The sequence below is a fragment of the Hyaena hyaena genome, unplaced genomic scaffold (genome assembly GCF_003009895.1).
Source record: "Hyaena hyaena isolate Hyena2069 unplaced genomic scaffold, ASM300989v1 scaffold_884, whole genome shotgun sequence".
In the NCBI taxonomy this organism is placed as follows: domain Eukaryota; kingdom Metazoa; phylum Chordata; class Mammalia; order Carnivora; family Hyaenidae; genus Hyaena; species Hyaena hyaena.
This window is the reverse complement of record NW_024081519.1, coordinates 230,492-254,348: the sequence shown is the minus strand read 5'-3', so window position 1 is coordinate 254,348 and position 23,857 is coordinate 230,492. Positions and strand designations below refer to the sequence as shown.

At 38.4% G+C, this 23,857-nt stretch overlaps 1 protein-coding gene across 2 annotated transcripts in view; it reads left to right on the top strand.

Annotated features, from left to right (window-relative positions):
* Positions 1–23,857, top strand: part of SMC6 (structural maintenance of chromosomes 6) — a 79,548-nt gene that overhangs the window by 13,594 nt on the left and 42,097 nt on the right. For both annotated transcript variants that reach the window (XM_039220342.1, XM_039220341.1), the window contains exons 5-10: positions 6,163–6,299; positions 6,969–7,030; positions 10,735–10,815; positions 11,739–11,840; positions 15,663–15,782; positions 15,881–15,979. In XM_039220342.1, coding sequence (XP_039076273.1) covers positions 6,163–6,299; positions 6,969–7,030; positions 10,735–10,815; positions 11,739–11,840; positions 15,663–15,782; positions 15,881–15,979 — 601 coding nt within the window. The remainder of the gene's footprint in view (positions 1–6,162; positions 6,300–6,968; positions 7,031–10,734; positions 10,816–11,738; positions 11,841–15,662; positions 15,783–15,880; positions 15,980–23,857) is intronic.

Sequence of the window (23,857 nt, the reverse complement as noted above, 5' to 3'; positions counted from 1 at the left end):
AGAGAGAGTCCCGCAAGCTCCATGCTGTCAGTGCAGAGCCCAACATCGATCTCAACCATGAGATCATGACCTGAGCTGAAATCAAGAGTCGGACACTTAACCAACTGAACCACCCAAGTGCTCCATGATACTTGTGCTTAAAGGGATATTTATAAACATTGAACTTTCCTGGCCCTTGTCCCAAACCCAGCTTGATCAAGTCCATGTTGGTATGATACAGACAAAAGCAGAGTCAGCAACCAGCCAGGGGTCCCCGCACAAGATTTCTGCCTCCAGTTCGCTAAGAATTCCAAAAAAGTATTCCAGTGTCTTTGATTTTTTGTCCTTCATGCAGGTGGTTTGCAAGTGGATTTGATTTGAGGACTACACCCACGTGCCTGTTTGTTGGTCCACCTTGACCCTTGGAGAGTGGTCCTGTAACTGCCCTCCTTCGCTTTACACATTTCTTCTTGATAGGACTTGCTTTCATGCAGCTTCATAGAAGTTGCCCAGTTTGCATCTTCATGGACTTAGGGCCTTTTGCCAATTAGGAGCGCTCTTCAGGCCGATCTCCTTATTCTTCTTAAAACTGCCTCAGATAACTCCGAAGGGGTTCTTGCGTCTTCTAAAAACTCGAAGTCCCAAACTCTGTTCTGCTACCTTGCTGAGTGAGGCCGCTCCCATTGCTTGTTTCTCTTTTGGACACCCCATACCCAGAACTTCAGGAACTTGGATAATTAACAGTGATACCATTTTTCTCATATGATAGACTTTCCTTCTTTTCAGTGTTCTTTCCATGTAACTTCTTCAATTTTATGACTAAAAAATAGAATGGGGACGATGTGAACTGGGATTGCAGTTTTCTTATGTATTTCTCAGGAAGCCGTAGGAATTTTAACCCAAGCCAGGGTTCCAAGTGGACTCAGGAGAAGGGGGTAAACATACACAGGAAACATTTCCCATGCTGTATGGCCTTGGAAAACAACTATTTGGTAACAATTCTCCAGCATATTTTCTGTCTCTCCTTATCTTATTTGGGCTCCAGCCCAGCAAGGTCTTCTCCTCCCTCCCTAGTCCCCAGCCAAATGATCTCTGAAGTCAAAAATTAGTTACTTCAACATTTTTAATGGCTCCAGCTCGGTTTCAGTTCATTCTACTTAACTATACATTTCTTAGTTGTCTGAACAGTCACTTAGTGATAACAGTCACTTTATCAGATAACACATTGATCTTTCAAATAGAAGCTTCAGGAAAAGAAATAAGTTTTTTATCTAACCCTAAATGTTTTATGTGTCAATTAAATTGTTTTGTTTTGCTTTTTTCCGTTTCGAGAAGTATCTGGACCAACACAGAAACTTCTTTCTGAAACTTGTCTTCAGAATACCATTTTAAAAAAGAAAGAGAAAAGCTAGCTTACACAAATCACCAACTTTTAATGATACAGCTGCCTAGAGGAAAATTAATGTATTTTAAATAGTTAATAACAGTTAAAAGCTTTAACCCAAGGTCAGTCTCCTTTTTACAGACCTTGTCTGAAAAAGTAGCTTAAAAACAGCTTTTCCAAAACCATTATTATTCCCCTAGTCATCCCCTTCTACATTTAAAATACTTGATATCTCTGAATCTCTTCATATTTTACAGTCTTTGATTCTGTCATCATTTTTTTACAGAATCAGCTCATGGAGCTTTTCAGTTCTAGTCTTAGTCAATTTTGCACCTAAAATCTATATGGCTGTCCCACTTTCCCAGGAGGTCTGCCTGGCACAGGTTTGAGAGAGTCCCCAGGACTCTCCTTCCCCCCGTGTGAAACATTACACTCCCCACAGGTAGCACCTGGGCTCTGTGCTGCCTTTGTTGGGGGTTTTAGCTCTCCATAGCAGTCTTCCCCAATGTGGTTTGGAGAAGCCAGAGAACCGGGCCCTGAGACCCTCTGCCTGGGGGTCACCTCTGTTTCAGCCCCCAGCTCTTTACAGTGGTAGTGAATGAATGCCCCAAATACAGCTTCTCCCAGGGAAACCTCTCTCAGTGCCCCAAGGTCTCATGCCCCTCTCTATTCAGGTTCTTCTTGAACATATGTAGTTCACTGTTCTCTCCCTCGTCTTCCTTAATACCAACCCTGGTTGCCTTGGGATGTGACATCAGCTGCAGCAATGGGAGTGACTTATGGAGGGACAAAAACTCTTAGTCCTGCTGTAAGTTTCTGATGTATTTACTCAAGGCTGCAGAACTTAACTGCAGATGAGCTGGCTATTCAGAGACAGCAGATGCATCATATTTTTATATGGTTTGTTCCTTGTTCCCATTGCTGTGTGCTGCTGCCAGATACCTCTGTGCATATAGATTTTTTGAGTTGAGAAAGAGGCCAAATTCTTTCTGTGGTACTGCTTGTTTGTGTTGTCATTCTTAAAGAACCCTCTTCTATAGGCTCTTCACTTAAGGGTTTCCTGTATTTACGGATGTTGGGCTCCATGGCTCTTTACCAAAATCGAGGATCAGCCACAACAGTATGCTGAAGAGGCAGCAGTGAGTGCCCAACAAAGGTGCCCCTGTCTCCTGGTACAGTTATTAGGAGGCTTTTCTCTTCAGTCCTAACTGTTTGAGTTTTCAGTTCACATCACAACAGGATACCAGTGCCTCCAAAGTTGTCACTATACTAAAGGTGGCTATTAAATATCAGGGGGAGGGGCGCCTGGGTGGCTTAGTCGGTTAAGCGTCCGACTTTTGCTTGGGTCATGATCTCGCGGTTCGTGGGTTCGAGCCCCGCATCGGGCTCTGTGCTGACTGCCGGCTCAGAGCCTGGAGCCTGTTTCGGTCTGTGACTCCCTCTCTCTCTCTGACCCTCCCCTGCTCACGCTGTCTCTCTCTCTCTCTCTCTCTCTCTCCTAGAAAGAAATAAAAAATATTAAAAAAAAAAAAATATCAGGGAGAGCCAGGAATGAAATAGCAAAATAGATGTTTGCTAATCAAGAGACATGTTTGATGACTCAGAGAGGAAATACATGTAGTCACTTTATTTATTTTTTAATGTTTTATTTATTTCTGAGAGAGAGAGACAGCGTGAGCAGGGAAGGGGCAGAGAGAGAGAGGGAGACACAGAATCCGAAGCAGGCTCCAGGCTCTGAGCTGTCAACACAGAGCCCGACGCGGGGCTAGAACCCACAAACAGTAAGATCATGACCTGAGCTGAAGTTGGACGCTCAGCCGACTGAGCCACCCAGGCGCCCCTAGACACTTTGTTTTTAAAATGTTTTCATGAAATACGTTCACTGAATACTAGGTAATCATACGAGTTAATGAAGTAAAATATTTTTGCTCCATATTGTAGGCCGGCTACCCTTCTCCTGTTATACTTTAGTTGATGATTTTCAACTTTTCTGTTCATTAGAATCAACTGAGGAACTTTTAAAAATCTCATTAATTACAGCTTGTCTGGAGTATATCTGTCCTAATTAGGTATTTCTGATTTAAAAACATACACACACACACACACACACACACACACACACACACACAGGGATGCCTGGGTGGCTCAGTTGTTTAGCGTGCAACTCTGGATTTCAGCTCAGGTTATGGTATCATGGTGATGAGATCCAGTCCCGCTTGGGTGATGGGTGTGGAGTCTGCTTGAGATTCTCTCTCTCTTCCTCTCTTTCTCTCTCTGCCCCTCTCCTATGTGCACTTGTGCATGCACACCCTCTCTCTCTCTCTCTCTCTCTCTCTCTTTAAAAAAAACAAACTAACAACAATAAAACACACACACCCCAGCCAGCTCAGGGTAGCTTTCCAAAAGGAGAGTTAGAAGCACCTGGGTGGCTTAGTCAGTTAAGCATTCGACTCAATTTCACTTCAGGTCATGATCTCAGGGTTTGAGTTCAAGCCCTACGTCAGGCTCTGCACTGACAGCACAGAGCCTGTTTGGGATTCACTCTTCCTCTCTCTCTACCCCTACTCTGCTCCCTCTCTAGCTCTCTCTGAAAATAAGTAAACAAACCCCCCCCAAGAAAAGAGAAGGATATTTACTGTAAAAATTCGGGGCTATATATATCTTAGAAGCTGCAGGGAAGGAGTACAGTCGAGTCTCATGAGTAACTGAACTCAGAGACCTCACAACCTTGGATCTTCTGTCTCTGGGCCTTTCTTTTCTGTGTCTCTGTTTTTTTTCTCTGTGTGTTTGTCTCTAGGCCTCTGTCTGCCTGTCTCTTCCTTTGGGTCCATGCAGCAGCCCTTCTGCTCTACCTCCCTCACCCCCTTGCATAATGGGCTGTACTGTGTGGTGTTCCCTTCCCTCTGTCACATGTGACGGGTGTATGGGTTTGTGAATGTGTTTCTCTCCTTGTCTCCAGAGTGTGTGTTCTCTTCCTTATTACTTAGTCAGGTCTTCATTACTCTGTGTCTTTGTGTGCGCAGTCATCCAGTCATCCATGTCTAACTGTCTTAGTCTGGGGGGCAGTGTACGTTCTCTGTGTCTGGTTCACTGCCGGTATCTGTGGGCATGTCTCTCTCACTCTGTCTAGGTGGTTTCCCAGGGGCTTCTCTGGTGTGTGCTCTCGCTGCTCTCTCTAGCCTCTGCACGTGTTCTGCTGGCTCATCCGAGTGTAAAGCCCCAAATTGGTTTCTCTAGTCCTCAGAGGCCTCAAGGAATCACCAGCTCTTGACTTGGTTGTGCCTTCATTTGGGTTTGTTTTTCAAACTTTTCATCGTGAAATAACTTAGATTTATGGAAGTGTTGTAAAGATAGTACAGTTTCCTTTATACCCTTCATCTGATTTCCCGTAATGTTGACATCTTAAGTAACTAAGGTACTCTTATTAAAGCTCTGCAGTTAACACTGGTACTGTGTTATTAACTACAGACCTTATTTGAATTTTACCAGTTCTTTTTTTTTCTTATAATTTTTTTTTTAAAGTTTAGTGAGAGAAAGTGAGAGAGGGAAAGAATCTCAAGCAGGCTCTGCACCAGCAGTGCAGAGCACATTGCGGGGCTTGAACTCAACAAACTTTGAGATCATGACCTGAGCTGAAATCAAGAGTTTGAAATCAAGATACTTAACCTTAACTAACTGAGCCACCCAGATGCCCCTTTAATTTGAATTTCTAAAGAAGGGACTCTTTCCGAGTTCCTGTTAGATTTCCATATTTAGCTGGATCCCTGGAGGGCAGGGTGGGGACTGATAGGGCTACTAAACCTGGTCTCTGCTCTGGCACTGGTGAAGGAGAGGGTGGGGAGCTAACAAAACCCTTCAGGGTGTCTGCTGTAATACTAGTTTATGCTGAAGTTTATCCGGAGTATTTTTTCTGTATTTCTTGCAAATGGGGACAGTTTGGGAATAAGATTATAAATTCATGAAAACAAGTTCTGTTAAAGATTTCTTTTAATTACCAGTTAAAGCAGTTTTGCTTTAAAAGGCTTTAGCCTTTTAGCAGATGTTCATCTGAAGCAGAAAAAAATCTTGATTGCTCTTATGTGTAAAGGAAATTATGAGTATGTATATAGTAATGTACTTCGTTAACACTTTATGTTTTTATACCAAGTCTTATTTTTAAAATAAAGTAGAAAAATAAGGATTGATTTTTTTTTCCTGTATTAAAGTGTGCATGGGTATAAATGCTTTAAACTTCTTTAAAACTTTAAAAATAATTTTTATAATATCAATAGAATTTTAAGAAATTTTGAGTTCTGTTTGCATTTTTTGATATCAAATACTTTCATTTTTTTATTGCCATACATTTGGAAGATGAAAGTTGCTTCCTTTGATTCTAATGCTCTTGGAAGATGTTATTACTTCCCCATAATTGTTACTTCATCATTCTTAAAGGCTTGCTGTCAGCATGATGCTTTATTATGTGGTCAGGCAGTGTAGTATTACACATTGCCTATAGGAGGGTGTATAACTTATCTGCATGATTTGAAACAAGCAAAACTTAAATGGTTTTTGTGTGACTGTGGCATTTCTATTGTGGATAGAATAGTCAGTATTTCCATAACCTTTTTTCTCTTATTTTTTTATTAGATATTATATATTCAGCATTATCCTGTAGTAGCCTATCAGCCATCAAATGCTGGTGTAAAACTACTTTTCAAACGAATTAGGCAAATTACTTTGGAGGTTTTTAAAATTCTAGTAACCTAGTACTGACATTGCACAATACCTTCATGTGAGTTAGCTTAACCTTCTTGCTTTAGCTCCGCAGATATCTCAATAACATTAAGGAACAGAGGAGATGATGCCTATAGAGCAAATGTATACGGTAACTCTATAGTTGTGCAGCAACACATCAGCATGGATGGAAGTCGATCTTATAAACTAAAAAGTGAAACAGGTTAGTTACGAATGTCTTTTCATATAAATTAGTAAATGTTCAGTTAAACAGAGTAAAGTGATTGTTCAGGTATTCATTGGAAGGGCATTTCTTCCTAATCTCTTGAAACCTTTTTCATGTCAGATCATGGGTTGCTTGCACGTATATGTACATACACATGTTTACGTACATACTTATATACACAGAGTTGTTTTATCCCAGGACATTGTACAGTAGAACCAAAATGATCGGAGTTTGGGTCCACTCGAAACAGGCTGTGCCATTTCGTTCACCCCCCCCCCCCCCCCCCCCCCCCCCCCCCCCCCCCCCCCCCCCCCCCCCCCCCCCCCCGCAGACCTCCTTTCACCCTGTAATTTCTAGCACCTGTGGAAAGAGGTGGTTAGCAAAAGGTGGAGAAGGACACAGAGGAAAAGGAGACGAAGAGATAGGTGAGAAAGAAGAACAAGCGTTTAGCTATGGGAAGGAGGGAGGCACCGTCATGGTGTCCACGCTTCTTCCTCTGTGTACTTGTGTCTTGATTACTGTAGCATCCAGCTCTCTCAGATGTGTATATATTCTTGATGACATAGCAAAAATAATAATACTTGTATTTGTAAATAAGTGCTTATTTTTTCGCCCTTTTTTTGCCCTGAAAACAGTCTAATCATTTTATGTATTTCTCTTAACTAGGCACCGTGGTTTCTACTAGAAAAGAAGAGCTGATTGCAATTCTTGATCATTTTAACATACAGGTAATTGCTAAATCTGCATTTCAGATTGTGGCAACTGATCATCATAACATATCCTTTGTAACGTTGAAAGAATTCAGATGGGCCCATATGAGTAAATTGACCACAGGAAGAACATGTACAACTATCCTTAGCGAAATTGCTTAAAATTTGCTAATTCAGCAGGAATTTTCAGTGCCTAATATAACACCCATAATTTGACAGAGCAGTCAAGAACATGTAGTGTATACCAGTAGAATTGATGTTCATAAAAGCTATGCAATTTTTTTGCATTCTGCTGCCTGAGGCAGAATAGCATCATAGTTTCCTAAGGTCGGTTGCTAAGTCGTTATAGAAAGGAACTTTATTTTAATTAAAAAAACATTTCTTTATGTGTTTTAGAGTTCCTGATCATAACTATAAGAGATAAGTCTCGAGTGCTTTCTGCTAAGATAACTTTGAATAATTAGAAATAGAGCATATAGTCTTATAACATAAGCACTGGAATTGTCTTGGGAGGTCATCTAATTCACCTGTATTTTGTCGGTGAGAAAGGAGCTAGAAAAAGTAAATTTACACGTACAGTCTAGTCATGGTTGCTGGTGGAGCCTGGATTGGGATCCAGGCATCCCTGTCCCAATCTGACGAACTACCCTGCCTTATTCCAGGAGGAAGAACACCAAGACTAGTCACCAAGTTAAAAACAGTTACAAATCTAGGTATTTTTGCCAGTTTGGTTTAGAACAAAGCTGTCCAAAAAAAAAACTTTCCACTAGCATGTTCCTCTTAGCACCTGAAATGTGTGACTGAGAAATTGAGTGTTTGATTTTATTTAATATACTTAAGTGTAAAAAGCTACAGTGGGTAGTGGCTTCCATGTCAGGCAACAGAAGTTTAGAAAAATAATTATTAAAATCTGAAGAAAAGCAGATATATCAAATAAGTTTGAGACTAAAATGCATGACACTTTTTAAGCAAAAGCGGGAAAACCAAATGTGGAATCAGAGGTGTTTGGGAGAATCTGGAAGGGCATCAGGTAGGGTTCTCACACTCCATACTTACCCTGCGTGGAATCCTTCACCCTTCAGCACGACTTGTAAGTGGATTGTGGTGGAGAAGTCACTTCTGCCTGAGGCTTCTGATTCCTTCCGTGGACAGCTGTGTTTATCAGAAAGAAAAGTTAGGGAAAGTTGAATAAAGCCTGCTTCTCTAAGCTTACGCTTCCTTGGGGAATGTAAAAACATGTTTATTTCTTTTGAAATATTTAAAGATTGTTATAAATCCTCTGGTCCTCTTCTAGTATGATGCAGTTATTAAAGGCTCTTTTATCAAAATATAGAAGATCTAGAGCTTCACTTACCAGTATAATAACCATAGCCACGTGTGGGTATTAAGCACTTGAAATGTGGTGAAATGTGGTTAGTCCAAAATGTGATGTACTATAGTGTGAGATACATACTAGATCTTGAAGACTTAATGCAAAGGAATAATTCAGTTTTTATATAGGTTATGTGTTAAATGATAATATTTTAGATAGACTAGAAATATATAATTAAAATTAATTTTACCTCTTTTTTTAATACTAATGTAGCTCATAGAAAATTTAAAATTATCTGTGTGATTTGCATTACGTACCTACTAGACATTGGTGGCCTAGAATAGCCAAGAGGCACAAGAATGTTTAATGTCTTTAAATACCTGGTTATATTTGTCCCATGTCTACTCTTCTTATCCTTCTCCTAAAGTTTACCTGTTTGTGCCTGCCTTTTGCTTGTTCTAGAGTCTCGACAGTTAAAGCTACAAGGTTCTTATATAATCCCTAGGGTAGTGTAGGAACTAGGAATCCCATTTCAAAAACAATTTGAAAAAATGTAGACAAAAGAATATAAATTTTGGTGAAGTTTCTGGTTCAAAGTTGGTGAAAATGTCTGTCATAAAAGACTAAAACATGAGGTCTTGTTTTTAAGAAGTCAAATGGAATGTGAAATGAAGATATAGGGCAAGCTTTGTAAAAAATATGTGGCAGTCTGCCTATATAATAATAATGATAAAAATAATAAAAAGTGACATGTAGAAGTTTGGTTTTGTTTTCTGTTTTTTTAATTTGAGAGAGAGAGAAAGTGGAGGAGGGGCAGAGGGCGAGAGAAAATCTTAAGCAGGCTCCATGCCCAGTGTGGACCCCAATGCAGGGCTTGATCTTACCACCCTGAGATCATGACCTGAGCTGAAATCAAGAGTTAGACACTTAAACAACTGAGTTACCCAGGTGCCCCTGTAGAAGGTTCTTTATAACTGCATAAATGTTTTTGTTATCTTAGGAGACCTAAAATTTTACTTAAAAAGGAAAATTTTAACCATTGGTATACTAACAAAGTACAGTCAGTATTTTGCAGATGGCAAAATGAAGGAGTTTAAAATTTTTTTCATTTATACTGGTCCTACATATTCTATAACTTTAAAATGATATTATTTTCTAATATGTAAAATGCTTTATTGTTAATAATGCCAAAGACATAAATGAGTAATGACCTTGAATCTTTCTGAAGCAAGTTATGTGTATTTTTTAACTTTTTCACCTATACTTTGATCAATTACTGTACTTTGTTACTGTAACTGTATTTTAACTTGTTCGTTACAGATAGTTTAATTCAAGCAATGGCTTATTTTATTTTATTACTATTATTTTTTTAATGTTTTATTTATTTTTGAGAGAGAGAGAGCACGAGCAGGGGAGGGTCAGAGAGAGAGGGAGAACACACAATCTGAAGACAGGCTCCAGGCTCTGAGCTGTCAGCACAGAGCCCAACGTGGGGCTCAAACTCAGGAACTGTGAGATCACGACATGAGCCGAGTTTGGACGCTTAACTGAGCCACCCAGGTGCCCCAGCGATGGCTTATTTTAAATGACTCCTCCTCCAAAAGGTAGAAATAACTCCAGCATTTCTATTTATTTTATAATATTTTCATGAAGAAATAGCAAATCTGAAGAACTGCTGTAAGAAAAATCAACACTACTTGTCATCATAATTCCAATTAGAAATAACCAAGTTGGGGGGTGTCTGGGTGGCTCAGTTGTTTAAGCACCAAGTCTTGATTTTGGCTCAGATTATGATCTCACCATTTGTGACATTGAGCCCTGTGTCATTCTGCGCCGACAGCATGGAGCCTGTTGAGATTCTCTCTCTTCTTTCCCTGTCCCTCTTACTGCGTGCTTGCTCGCTCTCGCGCTCTCTCTCTCTCTCTCTCTCTCGCTCTCTCAAAATAAATAAACATTAAGAAAAAAGAAATAACAAAGTTGGACCTTTTGTATTTAGTTGGAGAAACTAACTTGCCCAGGGCAACATAGGGGGTGAGAGACAAGAACCCAAGTCAGCTGAGGGCTTTATTCACTGTTGTCTGATTGTTAACCGATAGCACAGGAATGATATTTTATAAAACAGGTGAAAGAGGTGACAACTTTCTAATAAAAATACTTCTTCAGGGATTGCTTGTGCCCTCATATAGTGGCAGAATAATTTTGACTATGGTATTTATTTTAGTATCATGAAATATTGAAACATTTTCTCTCCATTAAAAAGTTCTAACATTTTTTCCTTTGTGTATTTACTCCAATTCTCTGCCTTAGCCTTCTTGATGACACCATGGTGAATTGTATTCTGTATTTCAGTCCCTTTATCTTAAGTCATTAAAATGAAATATTCAGAAATAATCTTTCTTGTTTGTTTCAGGTGGATAATCCGGTTTCTGTTTTAACACAAGAAATGAGCAAGCAGTTCTTGCAGTCTAAAAATGAGGGAGACAAATACAAAGTAAGTAGCACCAATGAATTATTCAAATAAATATATTTCTAGATTAAGCATATATACTGAACATAACTTGTGCTCATGTAATAAGTATTGAGTTCCTTTTTTAATGTTTATTTATTTATTCTGAGAGAGAGAAAGAGAACAAGCAGGGGAGGGGCAAAAAGAGAGAATCGCAAGCAGGCCCAGCACTGTCAGTGCAGAGACCAATGCAGGGCCCGAACTCCTGAATCATGAGATCATGACCTGAGCGTAAATCCAGAGTCAGAAGCTTAACTGACTGAGCCACTCAGGCATCCCCTGAGTTGTTGTCTTCTTACAGCCATTTATTTACAGTAATAGTGTAGGGCTAATTTAGGAAAGTTCTAAGTATGATAGAAGTGTAATTTTTATGGTAAATTCTTGCTTTCGCTCTTTGGTTCTGAATTCTGAGAGAGAACAGATTATTTTAAAATTAATCTTTAAGGAAATTAAAGGGAATGATTGGCCATGCATAACAACCTTTAAACCTTAAATTATAAAGATAGCAAAGTATTTGACCACTAGTAAAACGTATGCTGTAACTTTTGAATGAATTTCGCTATTTCTTTTTCTATAAATTTAAGATTGTGAAAATCATGGATATGGATGTTTTCACTTTTTTCATATTTGCTTAAAGAATGAAAGGATAAGTGAAAATGAGTATTCAAGTTGGCATTGTTAGTACACCAAAAGTGTTTTTCTTACATAGACTTTTAAAAGCAAATGAACTTGTAGATGTGAACAGAGTAAGTGAAATAAATTTCAGGTCTGAAAACATGTTCTTTTGTATTTATGTTTACTTGTTCAAGATTGTTTTTAGTATCTTTTTACATAATTAGTCCACAGTTTTTTTTCCACAGTTCATGGAAGTTTAGAGACTCCTAATTGTGTTTCTCTCATTGATACAGTTCTTCATGAAAGCAACCCAACTTGAGCAGATGAAGGAAGATTATTCATACATTATGGAAACAAAAGAAAGAACAAAGGAGCAGATAAATCAAGGAGAAGAGGTTTGTAAACTATGTAAATATTTTTGAGGTGAAATTGCTGTTGTACCTCTAAGATAAGTGTACTTTAAAATCATGTGCCTGTATATAACATGTAAGTATACAAAACTAGTAACACTTCCATAATACTCTATGAAATATACGAAGGATGGTTTTTGTATTCAGGGTACTTTATTAGCTTTTACTTTTTTGTTTTGTAGTAATGGGTTTGTATACATTTTCCTCTGTTAAGTTACAAACTAGAGGACAGGGCAATATTTTACATACTTATGCCTCGGTATATGAGTTAGTGGTTCTACAATAAGGTATCACTAATTCCCACTCTAAGTCGTTTAAAAACTGTAGTATTTCTTTTGATGGGAAAAGAAGCACAAGCCTCAAGCTGTTTTAAATGTAATATGCATGTGTAATTATGTATGGTAGATAACTCTTTCATCACACTGGTAAATTGTTCATGTTCATTAAGCACTGATAGCTGGGTAGCAACTGTCCTATCCGAACTCCCCCGCTTGACAGTTATGCATACCTGTGTGAATTTGCAATTACTCAAGCCAATGTGACCGACTTAGATTTGTTTTTATATCTGTTATTTTTTGTTTTTATACTTCCTTCTTCAGATTCCTGAAGATCCAACCTTCTGTCTGATAATCAGAGACCTCCAAGTCATAAGGCTTAGGCTTGAGCCTTTCGCCCAGTACATTAAGTCCACCAATTTTTGTGTGATTCTGTATCTTGTTCTTTAGTTTTATAAAACCAGTTGAGCTTTCAGCTATTTCTTATCTTGTGCTTTTGACACAGAATTGTACTAATTATTGACCCAGGTCAGCTTCAGTTAGATGTCACATTGGTTCTTTTACTTCAAGTTTTCAGGATTGTATATTTAAAATTAGGTCTGTGGTTGTATCAAAACTGAAAAAGCAAGGATGGGTATATTTATTTTTATTCCCCACATTATCCCTTAAAACCCCAGGTATGTGGTAGTGTACAAGGAAGCACTGTAAACCACAGAATTAATATAGCACACTTTCTCGGAGTATCAATGTTATTGGGGAAAGGAAATATTTGCATATTCAGAAAAATGTAATAGTATATGTTACATTTATTATTTTAAAAATAATAAATCAGGACTTTGAAGAAATTTGTTTGATTCGGACAGTGGGGGTTAAACACCCACCCTCTCCATGGTATACTTCATTATCAACTAGTAAAGCTATTTTAATTATGAAGTTGAAGAAGCACTTCCCTATATCATGTAGCAGAGTTCCTTATGTATAATATGTACTTAATAACTTTTTTCTAATTAATTAAATATTAAGTATCGTATATTCTTAAATTCTGGATTTGAATAGCTAAATCTATAGGAGGAACTTTTTTCCTAATTAATTAAATATTCTATATTCTCAAAATACACTGGATTTGAATAGCTAAATCTATAGGAAATAGTATGTGAAGGTTAGAAAGAAACTAGAAGGCATTCAGCCAACAAATGATAAGTTCCACTGTGTGCCTCCTGGCATTGTGCTTTGTCCATGGCCATGTGCAGCAAATATATACCAGGGCTTGAGGGCTTATGGGGTCATAAACCTAACTATTCAGCGAGAACAAAATGATAAATAACCGAGTATGGCGGGCACTACTAAAGGACTTGGGACTAGGTTTGTGCAAAAGCATGTAATAGGGTATTAGTGTTGGGGTATAGGAACTCGGGATAGGTGGATTTGTTAAGGTTTCTGTCTTAAGATGAGAAATGAAGGAAGAATAGTGCCAGGAGAGGGATGGTGAGAGGAGGGAAGGCTGCTCCAAGAAATAAGAATGGCAACATCTTGGGCAAGAGAGCATATTTTAGAAAGCTGAAAGAATTCCAGATTGGCTAGAGCATAGCATGTGAGAGGCCAGATTGTAGAGGATCTTGTAATACCTAAGGGCAGTAGCACCCATTAAAGTAGATGACTTGATTGAATGAATATTTGTGAGAGATTACTCTGCTGTAGAAGAGAGTGATTTGCTGTAAAGAAAGAATGGATGTAGAAAGATCAGTAAAGAAGGTATTCTCATTGTCCACAGAGACGATGATGATGACAGGCCAGTAGCAATAGGCATGGAGAGAAGAGTTTTGAAATGATTTGAGCAGATGTTAAATGGAACAGGAAAGGGTGAAGTTGAGACAGAACAGATAACAAGGGTGATCGAATGACCTCCAGATTAATAACCTGAGCAGTAGAGTAAGTTTCTTAAGATGAGAATCTTAGTAAGAAGAGCCAATTTTTCTTTTCTTAATTTTTTTCTTTTAAGAAAGATGAGGAATTTAATTTTGAACACATTAGTTTTGAGGTGCTTATAAAACATGCAATTGGATATAGGAGTTAGAAATGCAGAAATCAAGTCTGGCTTTAATAAAAATTTGGGATTCATCAATATATTGTTGATGTGTAAGCCACAGGAATGATTTAGATTGTTGAGGAGGAAAGGAAGTGGGCCCAGGCCTGAGCCATGAAAAATGCTTATGGAAGCCATAGAAGCCAAGAGAAGAGAATTTGAGAAGGCAGTAGTCACAACTCTGCAATGCTCTGAGTGGCCAGCACCACAAGGTTTGACAAATACTCCTTGTATTTAGTGATATAATCTGTATAGATGTCTGTGGCAAGGCAAGTTTCAGCAGTAGTAAAAACAGAAACCATATTTGTGAGGCTAAAAATCTGAGGAAATGGAAGAGATAGAGATAAGTTTCATGAAATTTGGATGGAAAGAGGAGGAGGTATTGCCCAAGGATGGAGAGTGGCATTTTTTATTTTTTATTTTTTGTAAGTGGGAAAGATAAGTGAGTAAAGATTGAAATGTGATAATGGAAGGGAGTCTGTGAAGAGGGCGAAATGGAAACAGATGAAAATATGGGATGAAAAATGAACTAATTTAGACCTCCTGAGAAGGCAGAAGCAAGTGGTCAGATCCAAGAGATACAGGTAGGAGATGGGGACTGGACTTGAGTATAATGAAGCCACCTCCTCTTTTGTAGCAAGAGGAAGCTGTGACTGCTTTAGCTTTGTAGATAAGGCTGTTGGAAGTTAGAGAGACTTCCATGTGATGGCCACTAAACTCCCTGAGGTAAGAGTCAGGGAGAATCAGTGAGGATTGGGGTTGGGGGGGGGGGCGGTGTGGGAGGAGTGAAGAGAGTGATAAGGGCTTGAAATAACCCTGGAAACTGGGAAAGTGACCTGTAAGTACACACTTGTAGATCTATAGTGTAAGGCCTCAGTTGAAGATGGTCAGCACTAAAGAAGGGGAGAGGCCATCTACTCACATGTACAGCATATGAAGTCTAGGAGCTACTTCAGAAGTTGTTCTAATGTCATTATGTTTGATACTTGTTTAATGATTTTATTTACTATGAAACGAGAACTTAGATTTTTTTAAAAATTGTAACTTATTTGGCTTTTAGGAATAAATTTCTTCTACATCTTCCATTATCTTTGGAATGAGTACTGGGTATATTTTGCTCAGAAGAACAGACCATTCTGTCTGTCAGATAATGGTGTCAAGATATGAGAAACTGAGTTTTGTAATTTGCCTGTGCTTTTGAGGTCTTAAACTATTCCTTTGATCATCATTTGAAGAGTATTTGGTCATTTTATAGTACAGAAAATAAAATAATTGTACCTAGTAAAAGCATACCAAAGACCCAAAAGTATTTTTATTTTCACCTTAAGTGATTTCCTTGCATGTCTTTTTTAATACCTATTAAGGCAGTGCATTTAAAATAAATACATTTGTAAAAAGTCTTGTCTTTCTAGTGTTAGTAAGAAATATGTCCTTTTTTCTTTTTTTAAGCGACTTATTGAACTGAAACGCCAGTGTTTGGAGAAAGAAGAACGTTTTCAAAGTATTGCTGGCTTAAGTACAATGAAGACTAATTTGGAATACTTGAAACATGAAATGGCTTGGGCAGTGGTAATTTTTACTTAATTCTTCACTTATACCTTTAATATGCAGAATATATTTGGTTCGAGTTAGTCCTCTACATGATTTACTGTGTAATTTCTTTGTAGGTCAATGAAATTGAAAAGCAATTGAATGCTATCAGAGATAATATAAAAATTGGAGAAGATCGTGCTGCTAGACTTGACAGGAAGATGGAAGAGCAGCAGGTAATTGTTTTTTTAAAATACAAATTTGGTAGGTTAAATCATGCAAGATTACTGGTATTAGACTATTTTAAAAGACTTAACAAAAGTAGAAGTGTCAACCTATATATTTATCTGTGTTTGAATTTATTACTCAAGGGAATCTGACCTAAACTTTTGTTCAAGGACTATTGTGGCAGTTCTCTTTTTTAAAAGGGTTTGTATTCGGATGTGATCCATCAGTTGAGCCAAGTGTTCCAGCACTCTGAACTCATGCTTGTGGACAATGGTACTTTGTTACCAACTCGGGATACCACAACGTGAAGCTTTTACTCTGGGTTCATTAGGAGTGGCAACAGAAGAAGTCTTGAGGTGCTAGGATAACAGTGAATTAGAATAACATTAAAGTTAAGAATCTTGAAGTGTAACAATTCGAAACTGAGCACAATGCCCAGAGACTGCTCCCAGAACTTCCAGGGAACTGAAGTTTAGGGCCCAGAACTATCAGAGGATTCCACATAGGTAGAACATAGGTGGAACAGGTTGTTAGGTCTGTAAAGTTCATTTCAAGCTGAAATCTAAGCCCAGGCAGAAACTCTGCTATTTATGTAAGATTCAAGAAAACCACAAGTCTTCTACTTGGGCCTAGAGGTAGAAGTTGGTTGAATGGTAAATAAAAGCAGTAAGTAATTCTCTGTTAGGGGTGTCCATGTAGATCCTTTTACCATAAAGCAGATCCACTCTTTATTCTTGCCTTTTCATTCTTTTTTTAACAGCTTTATTAAGATAAAATTTATATGCCATGCAATTCACACATTAAAAATTTACACTTGAGTGGTTTCTTAGTATGTTTACAACGGCATGTAGCCAGCAATGCGGAAATCCTCACATTGTCATGACAGAAGTAGAAGTCCTACCTAGCCTTTTCTTTTTTTATAGAAGCCCCATCTACTCAGTGTGGCTGGCTTAACCTCATAATATTTTGTTCTACTTAAGAGTTCCCCCCACCCCCAAGCTTGGTTTGTAGTATAGGATGTAATATCCCCCACCTTGCTTTTTCCTGTCTGCCCTCCAGGAAAGCAGATATGTTTTTTTCCTTTTAAGGATTATGACATTAATCCATCAAAAGTAAGAGAGAAGTATGTAAAAATAACAGAAATAGGCTGAATTTCTTACTCCCTCTTCAGGTAGTAAATGGAAGTTCAACCTACCCACCTTACCTCAGATTCTCATTTCTGCGAGAATATTCTAGAATTTTTTATTTCACTAAATTTTCTTCATCCTCATTTCTTAGCTTATCATAGTGGAGGACCTTAGGCTTCTCTTCTCTTTACATAATCTCCAATCTGAAAATGGAATCCAGGGGTACCTGGCTGGCTCAGTTGGTAGAGCATATGACTCTTGATCTTGGGGTTACAAGTTTGAGCCCCACATTCGGTATAGAGATTACTTCAAAATAAAATGTTTTTAAAAAGTAAAAAATAAAAATGGAATCTAGGCTGAGTAATAGATGTTCACCTTTTTTCAAATGGGAAGAAGATCTCGAGGCTGGGTTATACTTTAGTTCTGTAGGCCTTTGCCCCACTTAAGCATTTGGGCAGTCTCTGTAGTAAATGATAAGTTTCTGGAAAGTAAGAACAATCTTGTTTTATAATTGTATCCTTCCCACCATGTCTTACATAAAGCCTCTGATGTTGCATATGCATGGTGATAGATTATAGAATGACTCTTGAATTGAAGGATTGCGAAGGAACAGTGTCTACTACACTGTCTAGCTCTTTCTTGCTGCCTTCCGTAATGGTACACAGGAGAAGAATGAGGCACAAACAAGTCAGCTGCAAGAGAAAGGGGGCAGGGGACGACAGTCCAGAGAGACTGTCGCCTCGAACAACTCCACATTCCCATATTTATTGGAGAAGCAATAATAAATAAAAGACTTCAGGATTGTTCTAGTGTTCAGAGAGTGACCTCATGAGAAAAACAGAACTTGCTAATGCATGTACGTTATGGTTGATCAGACATAATCAATGAGTTTCATTTGATCAGGTGGTGTCTGAGAAAGCAGGGAAGTCAACACAAAAGAAGCAGATGGCGTTCCACCCTGAGTGGGCCAGGCCTTCCCAGCTGCTCAGCTCCCGTGTCGTAAATCAGCTGATTTCCCAGAGAGACATTACAATGTGTATTTTCTTAGAGTTGTATTAATCATTTATTAATCATTATATAGTTTTGTATACTGTTTTTCTCCACAACTACATTTTATGGGTCACATTGTTCTAAGGAGTCGTCACATTTCCCCCTTTCTGTTTATGTAGAAGCAGGAATGTTGATTTTGCAATTTCTTGATCCACTAATCGTCAGAAGGAATTTCATGTGCATCTGAAGACTAAACCTAGAAAGATTATAGCAATATATAACAATAAAAAGTATAATCATTCCTCCTTTGAGGCCCAAACTAGTTTGTTTCATCCAAGTAAGAGGATTAAGAGAAGATATAACATTATCTCTTTGTTGAGCAAAGCCTATTCTCTGTGTCATCTGTAAAGATGAGTGTGTAATGCCCTGAATAGTATCTTACAGTTGCCATATATCTAATGTTAAATTATCACCATAATGATCAGTTAAAGGGCGTCGGATCTTATCCCATGCAATCTCTTATTGGATAAGGGGTGACACAAAAGTTTGTAACATTCCAATAACAGAAAACAAAGGCTTAGCTTTATATTTTGAACTTTGTCCACAACAGAAATCATAGCTGATTCTAAGTTAGAAACTCTTTCACTTAATTTTTGGCCAATAATACTCTGTTGGTTCCAAGCCTTGCTTGCATTTTCATGCCAGTTTTGAATAAAACGTGTTGTTTGTATTGTCTGGTGTAAGGCTATCCCAGCAGTAGTAGCAGTTGCTGTGACAGCTATGATACCCAAGATAGTGGCTGTCAGCAAGCCTACAAGTCTTTTTGTCCTCTGAAGCCAGTCTTTTAGGACTATTAAAATCATATGCATGTCTGGAGAACTTTCCCAGATTCGGGGGTGTTTTACAAGTAGCCATATTCCCAATCCTCTACAGGTTAAAAGAAGAATATTATCATCAGGAGTTAAATTTCCATCAGTAGAAGTAAACATCTGGCTTTGGGGGTAATATAATTCTCTTTTTGAATGTTCAAATGTTATTTTTCCTATTAAACACATAACGGTCACGAACACTTGCTTTTAACCATTTTTGTTCTAAAATCAGAAAGTCTAGAGCATGTTGTCCATGGGGACTAGTATAAGAACCATTCCATATAGTAATGTGGCCAAGGGTAGCAGTTATTTTCCATAAATTCTTTTGTTTTTTATTGTATTCTACAAAAGGGGCAGGCATGGGTAATCCGCCTCCATGCCATTGGATAGGCCCGTCACTCCATATGGAGGTCTGGGGAAATATTAAATGCTTGAATGTGTGTCATTCTAGAATCTGACGTGAGGAGCAAGTTCTCCCAGTACAGTTGGTGACTACCATCCTCTTAGGGGCCAGTCCCATACAATCCCATAGGAATCATTAATGAGAACACTGGGAAAAGGAGCTCTTACAGTCCTCCCAAAATGGGTAAATTCCCCTCATCAGACCATGTTTGTGCCATTTTGCATTTTGAAACGGAAAGTGCTGCCGTGCTAAAATCAGTATCCCTTTTCTCTTCTGATTGAAAACCTTCAGTTAATATAAGGCAAAATAAAGGTTAATTAGAGCTAATATTACTAGGAGAAACCACCTAGTAATTTTTGATCTTTGATCTGCTGGTATAAGACAACTGAAGTGATTGCCAATGCATATCGGTCTAGATTGATATCCCAATATTAAGTTGATAAATAAGTGTTCTTCTTGAGGTATTAAAGGTAATCAGGGAGCAAGCACTCCATGTACCCATTTTGAAGCATTAAGATAAATGGGAGGAACTGTATCATCCCTCCATTCAATTGGGTGTAGTAAGGATGGATTAGGTATATAGGCCTGTGTGTAGGTATATGATTAGTAAGTGAAGTTATCCATTTGAGCCTGACAACTAGGAAAATTTACTGCTGCTGTGAGGAGGGTCATCATAGTGACAGCCATATTGTTGGGAGTAAAAGGGCATTGCTCATTCTCTAAAATCTCTTCTGCCTTCTTGGTGAGTTTCTTGATCTGTCCCCAAGTTGAAATTTTTGTTCGATCTGTCCCTGGAATCGTGATCCAGGTGCTCTTTATGGAAAGACCCTTGAAGCTGATGATCAGAGGGGCTGGTTCAAACCCGAACCTCTTTCTTCTGCTCATGTCGAACCTTAATAAAATGAGAAGGAACCCAAACGGGCATGACAGCCCTGTTAGGTAAGACACAGGCATAATCTTTTCCCCATGTTAATAGATTACCTGACAACCATTGGTTAGAAGTAATATTTTTCCACCAAATGGGCAGATATGTTTTATTTTGGTCTTTAAGGACAAAATGCCGCTCTATTGGTGCAGTGTCTTTATCATCACGATTCAAAAACTCTGGAGGGAAGAAAGCTTGTGATAATATTTCTTAAGGAGGACTTTGTATTCCCTTTTTGTTTAAGAAAGTTGTAACTTAAGAATTTGATTTGCTCTTTCAACAATTCCTTGTCCTTGAGGATTATAAGGAATACATGTTATATGCTTAATATTCCATAATTATAAAAAGGATTGTAATTTCATAGAGGTGTAAGCTGGAGCATTATCTGTTTTGATGGCTAATGGCATTCCCATTACTGCCATTGCAGCATAGAAATGTCAGTTGCCGTTTTGCCTGTTTGAGCTGTGGCCCAAATGAATCTGGAATAGGTATCAATTGTAAATGATTCTCGTCTAAGGGAAGGGATATGAGTGACATCCATTTACCATAATTCATTGGGAGCTAACCGCCTTGGATTCACCCCAGCAGGCTGAGGAGGGTGTTGATAGTGGCATAGGATGGACATGATTGTAAAATTTTGTTAGCTTGTTCTTTGGTGATAGGGAAACGATGTTGCAATCCTTTTTTATTGACATGAGTTAATGAATGGAAATCCAAAGCCTGTTGAAATGTAGAACAAATGAGTGAGTCAGCAATTGCATTGCCTTCAGATAACGGTCCTTGAAGGCCTGAATGACTACGAATATGGGTGGCATAGAAGGGAGAGGATCGAGAATGAATAAGCTGTTGCAGTTTTTGAAACAAGGTTTGTAAAGAATTATCAGAGGTAGAAATGGTAGCAGTTTCAATATGATTTAAAATATAGACGGTGTATAATGAGTCAGAGTAAGTTAAAAACTAAAGAAATATCCTGAGAGTTATAACAGCCATTAATTTAGATTTTTGTGCTGATAATCCTTCAGTAGATATAATTTTTGATATAGGTCCATGAAAGCATGCCTTACCTTTATTGACACATCAGAAAAATAGGAGCATCAGGAAGAGGAATATTAGAGGTAATCTTCGGCAAGATCAATGTCGTTTGTTTAAGGAAAGAGATATTAGGTAAGGGAGGGTAACGTGAGGATGTAGACCCTGCAAAACCACTTAAAGCAATTTGCCAATTTATATTGTTTTGAAAAGCATTTTCTATTTGTATTTTATTTAAAGGTAAGACTATAGTTTCAGGATCAAAGCCTTAAATCTGTTCGGTTCTTTGTCTTCCAAAATGAATTAAGTATCCCATATGATCCAGATAGGTGGTCAAGGTTTTGACTGTATTATTTGGTAAAAATAGCCATTCTGCTATTAATTTTTCTTGTGTTAAGGGCCACTGCTCTACCCAGATAGGTTTGTCATCATTCCAGTTAAGTAGAATGGGCTCGCAAGCAGTGGCCGTCATCAAAAAAGCTGAGGAGTATCTTTTGGAGACGGTATGACTGATGAAGCTTCCCATTGACCTAATAAATCTCGATCCCATAAATTAATGGGCAAGTCAGTGATATATGGTTGCACATATCCTTTTTGGCCTTCAGGCCAAAGGAAGAATATTTAGGCTTTGATGCACATTGGTCACCTGACCTAGTCTAGTAATAGTGATAGAGGCCAGGCCATAAAGCCATTTTTTTAGGCCAGTGATGATAACTAATGATGGAGACATCTGCCTCGATGTCTATCAATCCAGAGAAGGTTTTTGCCTTGAATTTTAATATAACAAATGTGTTTGTCTTGGTATAGTTTTTCAATTAAGTATGTGCCAGCCTTCCCTGTGCTTCCAAACCTCCGGCATTTCTTTGTTTATTCAAATGTTTTCCTTTAAAGTAGGGGAGAAGTAGTAATTGTGCAGTATGATTTCCTTTTTTAAAATGATAAGGGACCGAGGTAGACATTAAGACTAATATCTCTCCTTTATAATCTGAATCAATAACCCTGGTATAAACTAGAACTCCTTTAGAATTAAGACTAGAACCTCCCTAAAAGAAGTCTGGTAACCCTTCTCACAGCAGCCCAAAAAGATTAGTAGAAATGTTTATGGGCTCTATAGCAGGTAACATATGAAGTCCATAGGACTGGAAATACCTAAACCAGCACTTCTTTGGGTTGCATGTAGCAAATTTAAAATGGTGAGGCAGCTGGGAATGTTGGGAGTTGAGGAGAGGGAGCCCTCTTTCCTTTTGGGGCTGAGGGCTTGCCCTGAGGCAAGTTTCCCGATAGGGGAGATCCGTTTTTATGAAATTTAGAATGCCATTGATTGGCCCAATGATTTCCTTTGTGGCATCTAGGACATCTGCCAGGTGCATTATTTTTATAAGTTTTTGAAGGAAATTTTCCTTTTTGTTTACATTGATAAGACCTGATTGCCCACAATTAAAACATTGTCCTTTGAATTTTGTATTATTAAAAGCTGCCATGGCTTGTACCAACAAGTCTGCCTTGTAGGTTGCTATTCCAACCCCTTGACATAATTTGATGTCATCAGTTACGGTGCCTTTGCCTCTAAATGGCGTGATCACCTTTTTACAATCAGCATTGGCATTTTCGTATGTTAGTAGTTGTAAGATAGTATCTGCTGCCTCAACATTATTAATTTGCTGTTTAATAGTCTCCTGTAATCTAGCAATAAAATTGGTATAAGGCTCTTTGGAGCCTTGGCTTATTCTCTGAAAGGAAGCGTTTGCTGAGCTTTTGGATTCTATCTTTTTCCAGGTGCATAGACAGCATCATCTTAGTTGTTCAACCTCTTGGTCATTTATTTGTATTTGATCTTGTACTCTTGCCCAGGCACCAAACCCCGTAAGTTGATCTAAGGAAATGGGGATGTTATTGGCCCTGTTAAAGGTTGCAGCTCTTTCAGCATGGTCCAGCCACCACATTCTAAACTGTAAAAATTGACTAGGCGACAAGACAGTTCTTACCAACAAAAACCAATCAGTAGGTATAAGAGGATTGCCTTCCTCTATGCCTTGAATAATGCCATGCCATGCGTGAACGGTGAATTAGCACCATAATTTTGTACTGCCTGTTTAAGTTCTTTTACTATTTTAAATGGAAAAGGCTTATGAATAGCCTCAAGTATACTGTCAGGGTGAGTAGAATCCTGACCGGGAGCAATACGCTATCGAATAGTGACTGGAAATGTAAAATGAAAGGCATCTAAATCCCCATTTCGTTGTGCCTCTAATAATCCCTTTTGTATGGGGGATAGGATGGACGCCCTATGTTTCTCATAAAAAGGCAGAGCTGACGGACGGCTTTGACATAGTAAAAAATGTTTCCATTTTGTCTGCCTGTAATGGCAGAGGGAGAGGAAATTCCTCATTTGAATTTCTTTTAGAGTAAGTTTATTTATATTAATACTTTCTGGGACTGCCTCTTCTAGGCTGTCCTTTTCTATGTTGGTCTCAGATTCATCATCGCTATCAGACCTGGGGGTCTGCAAGGGCTCCGGAATGGAGTGAATAAGCGACCAAGTA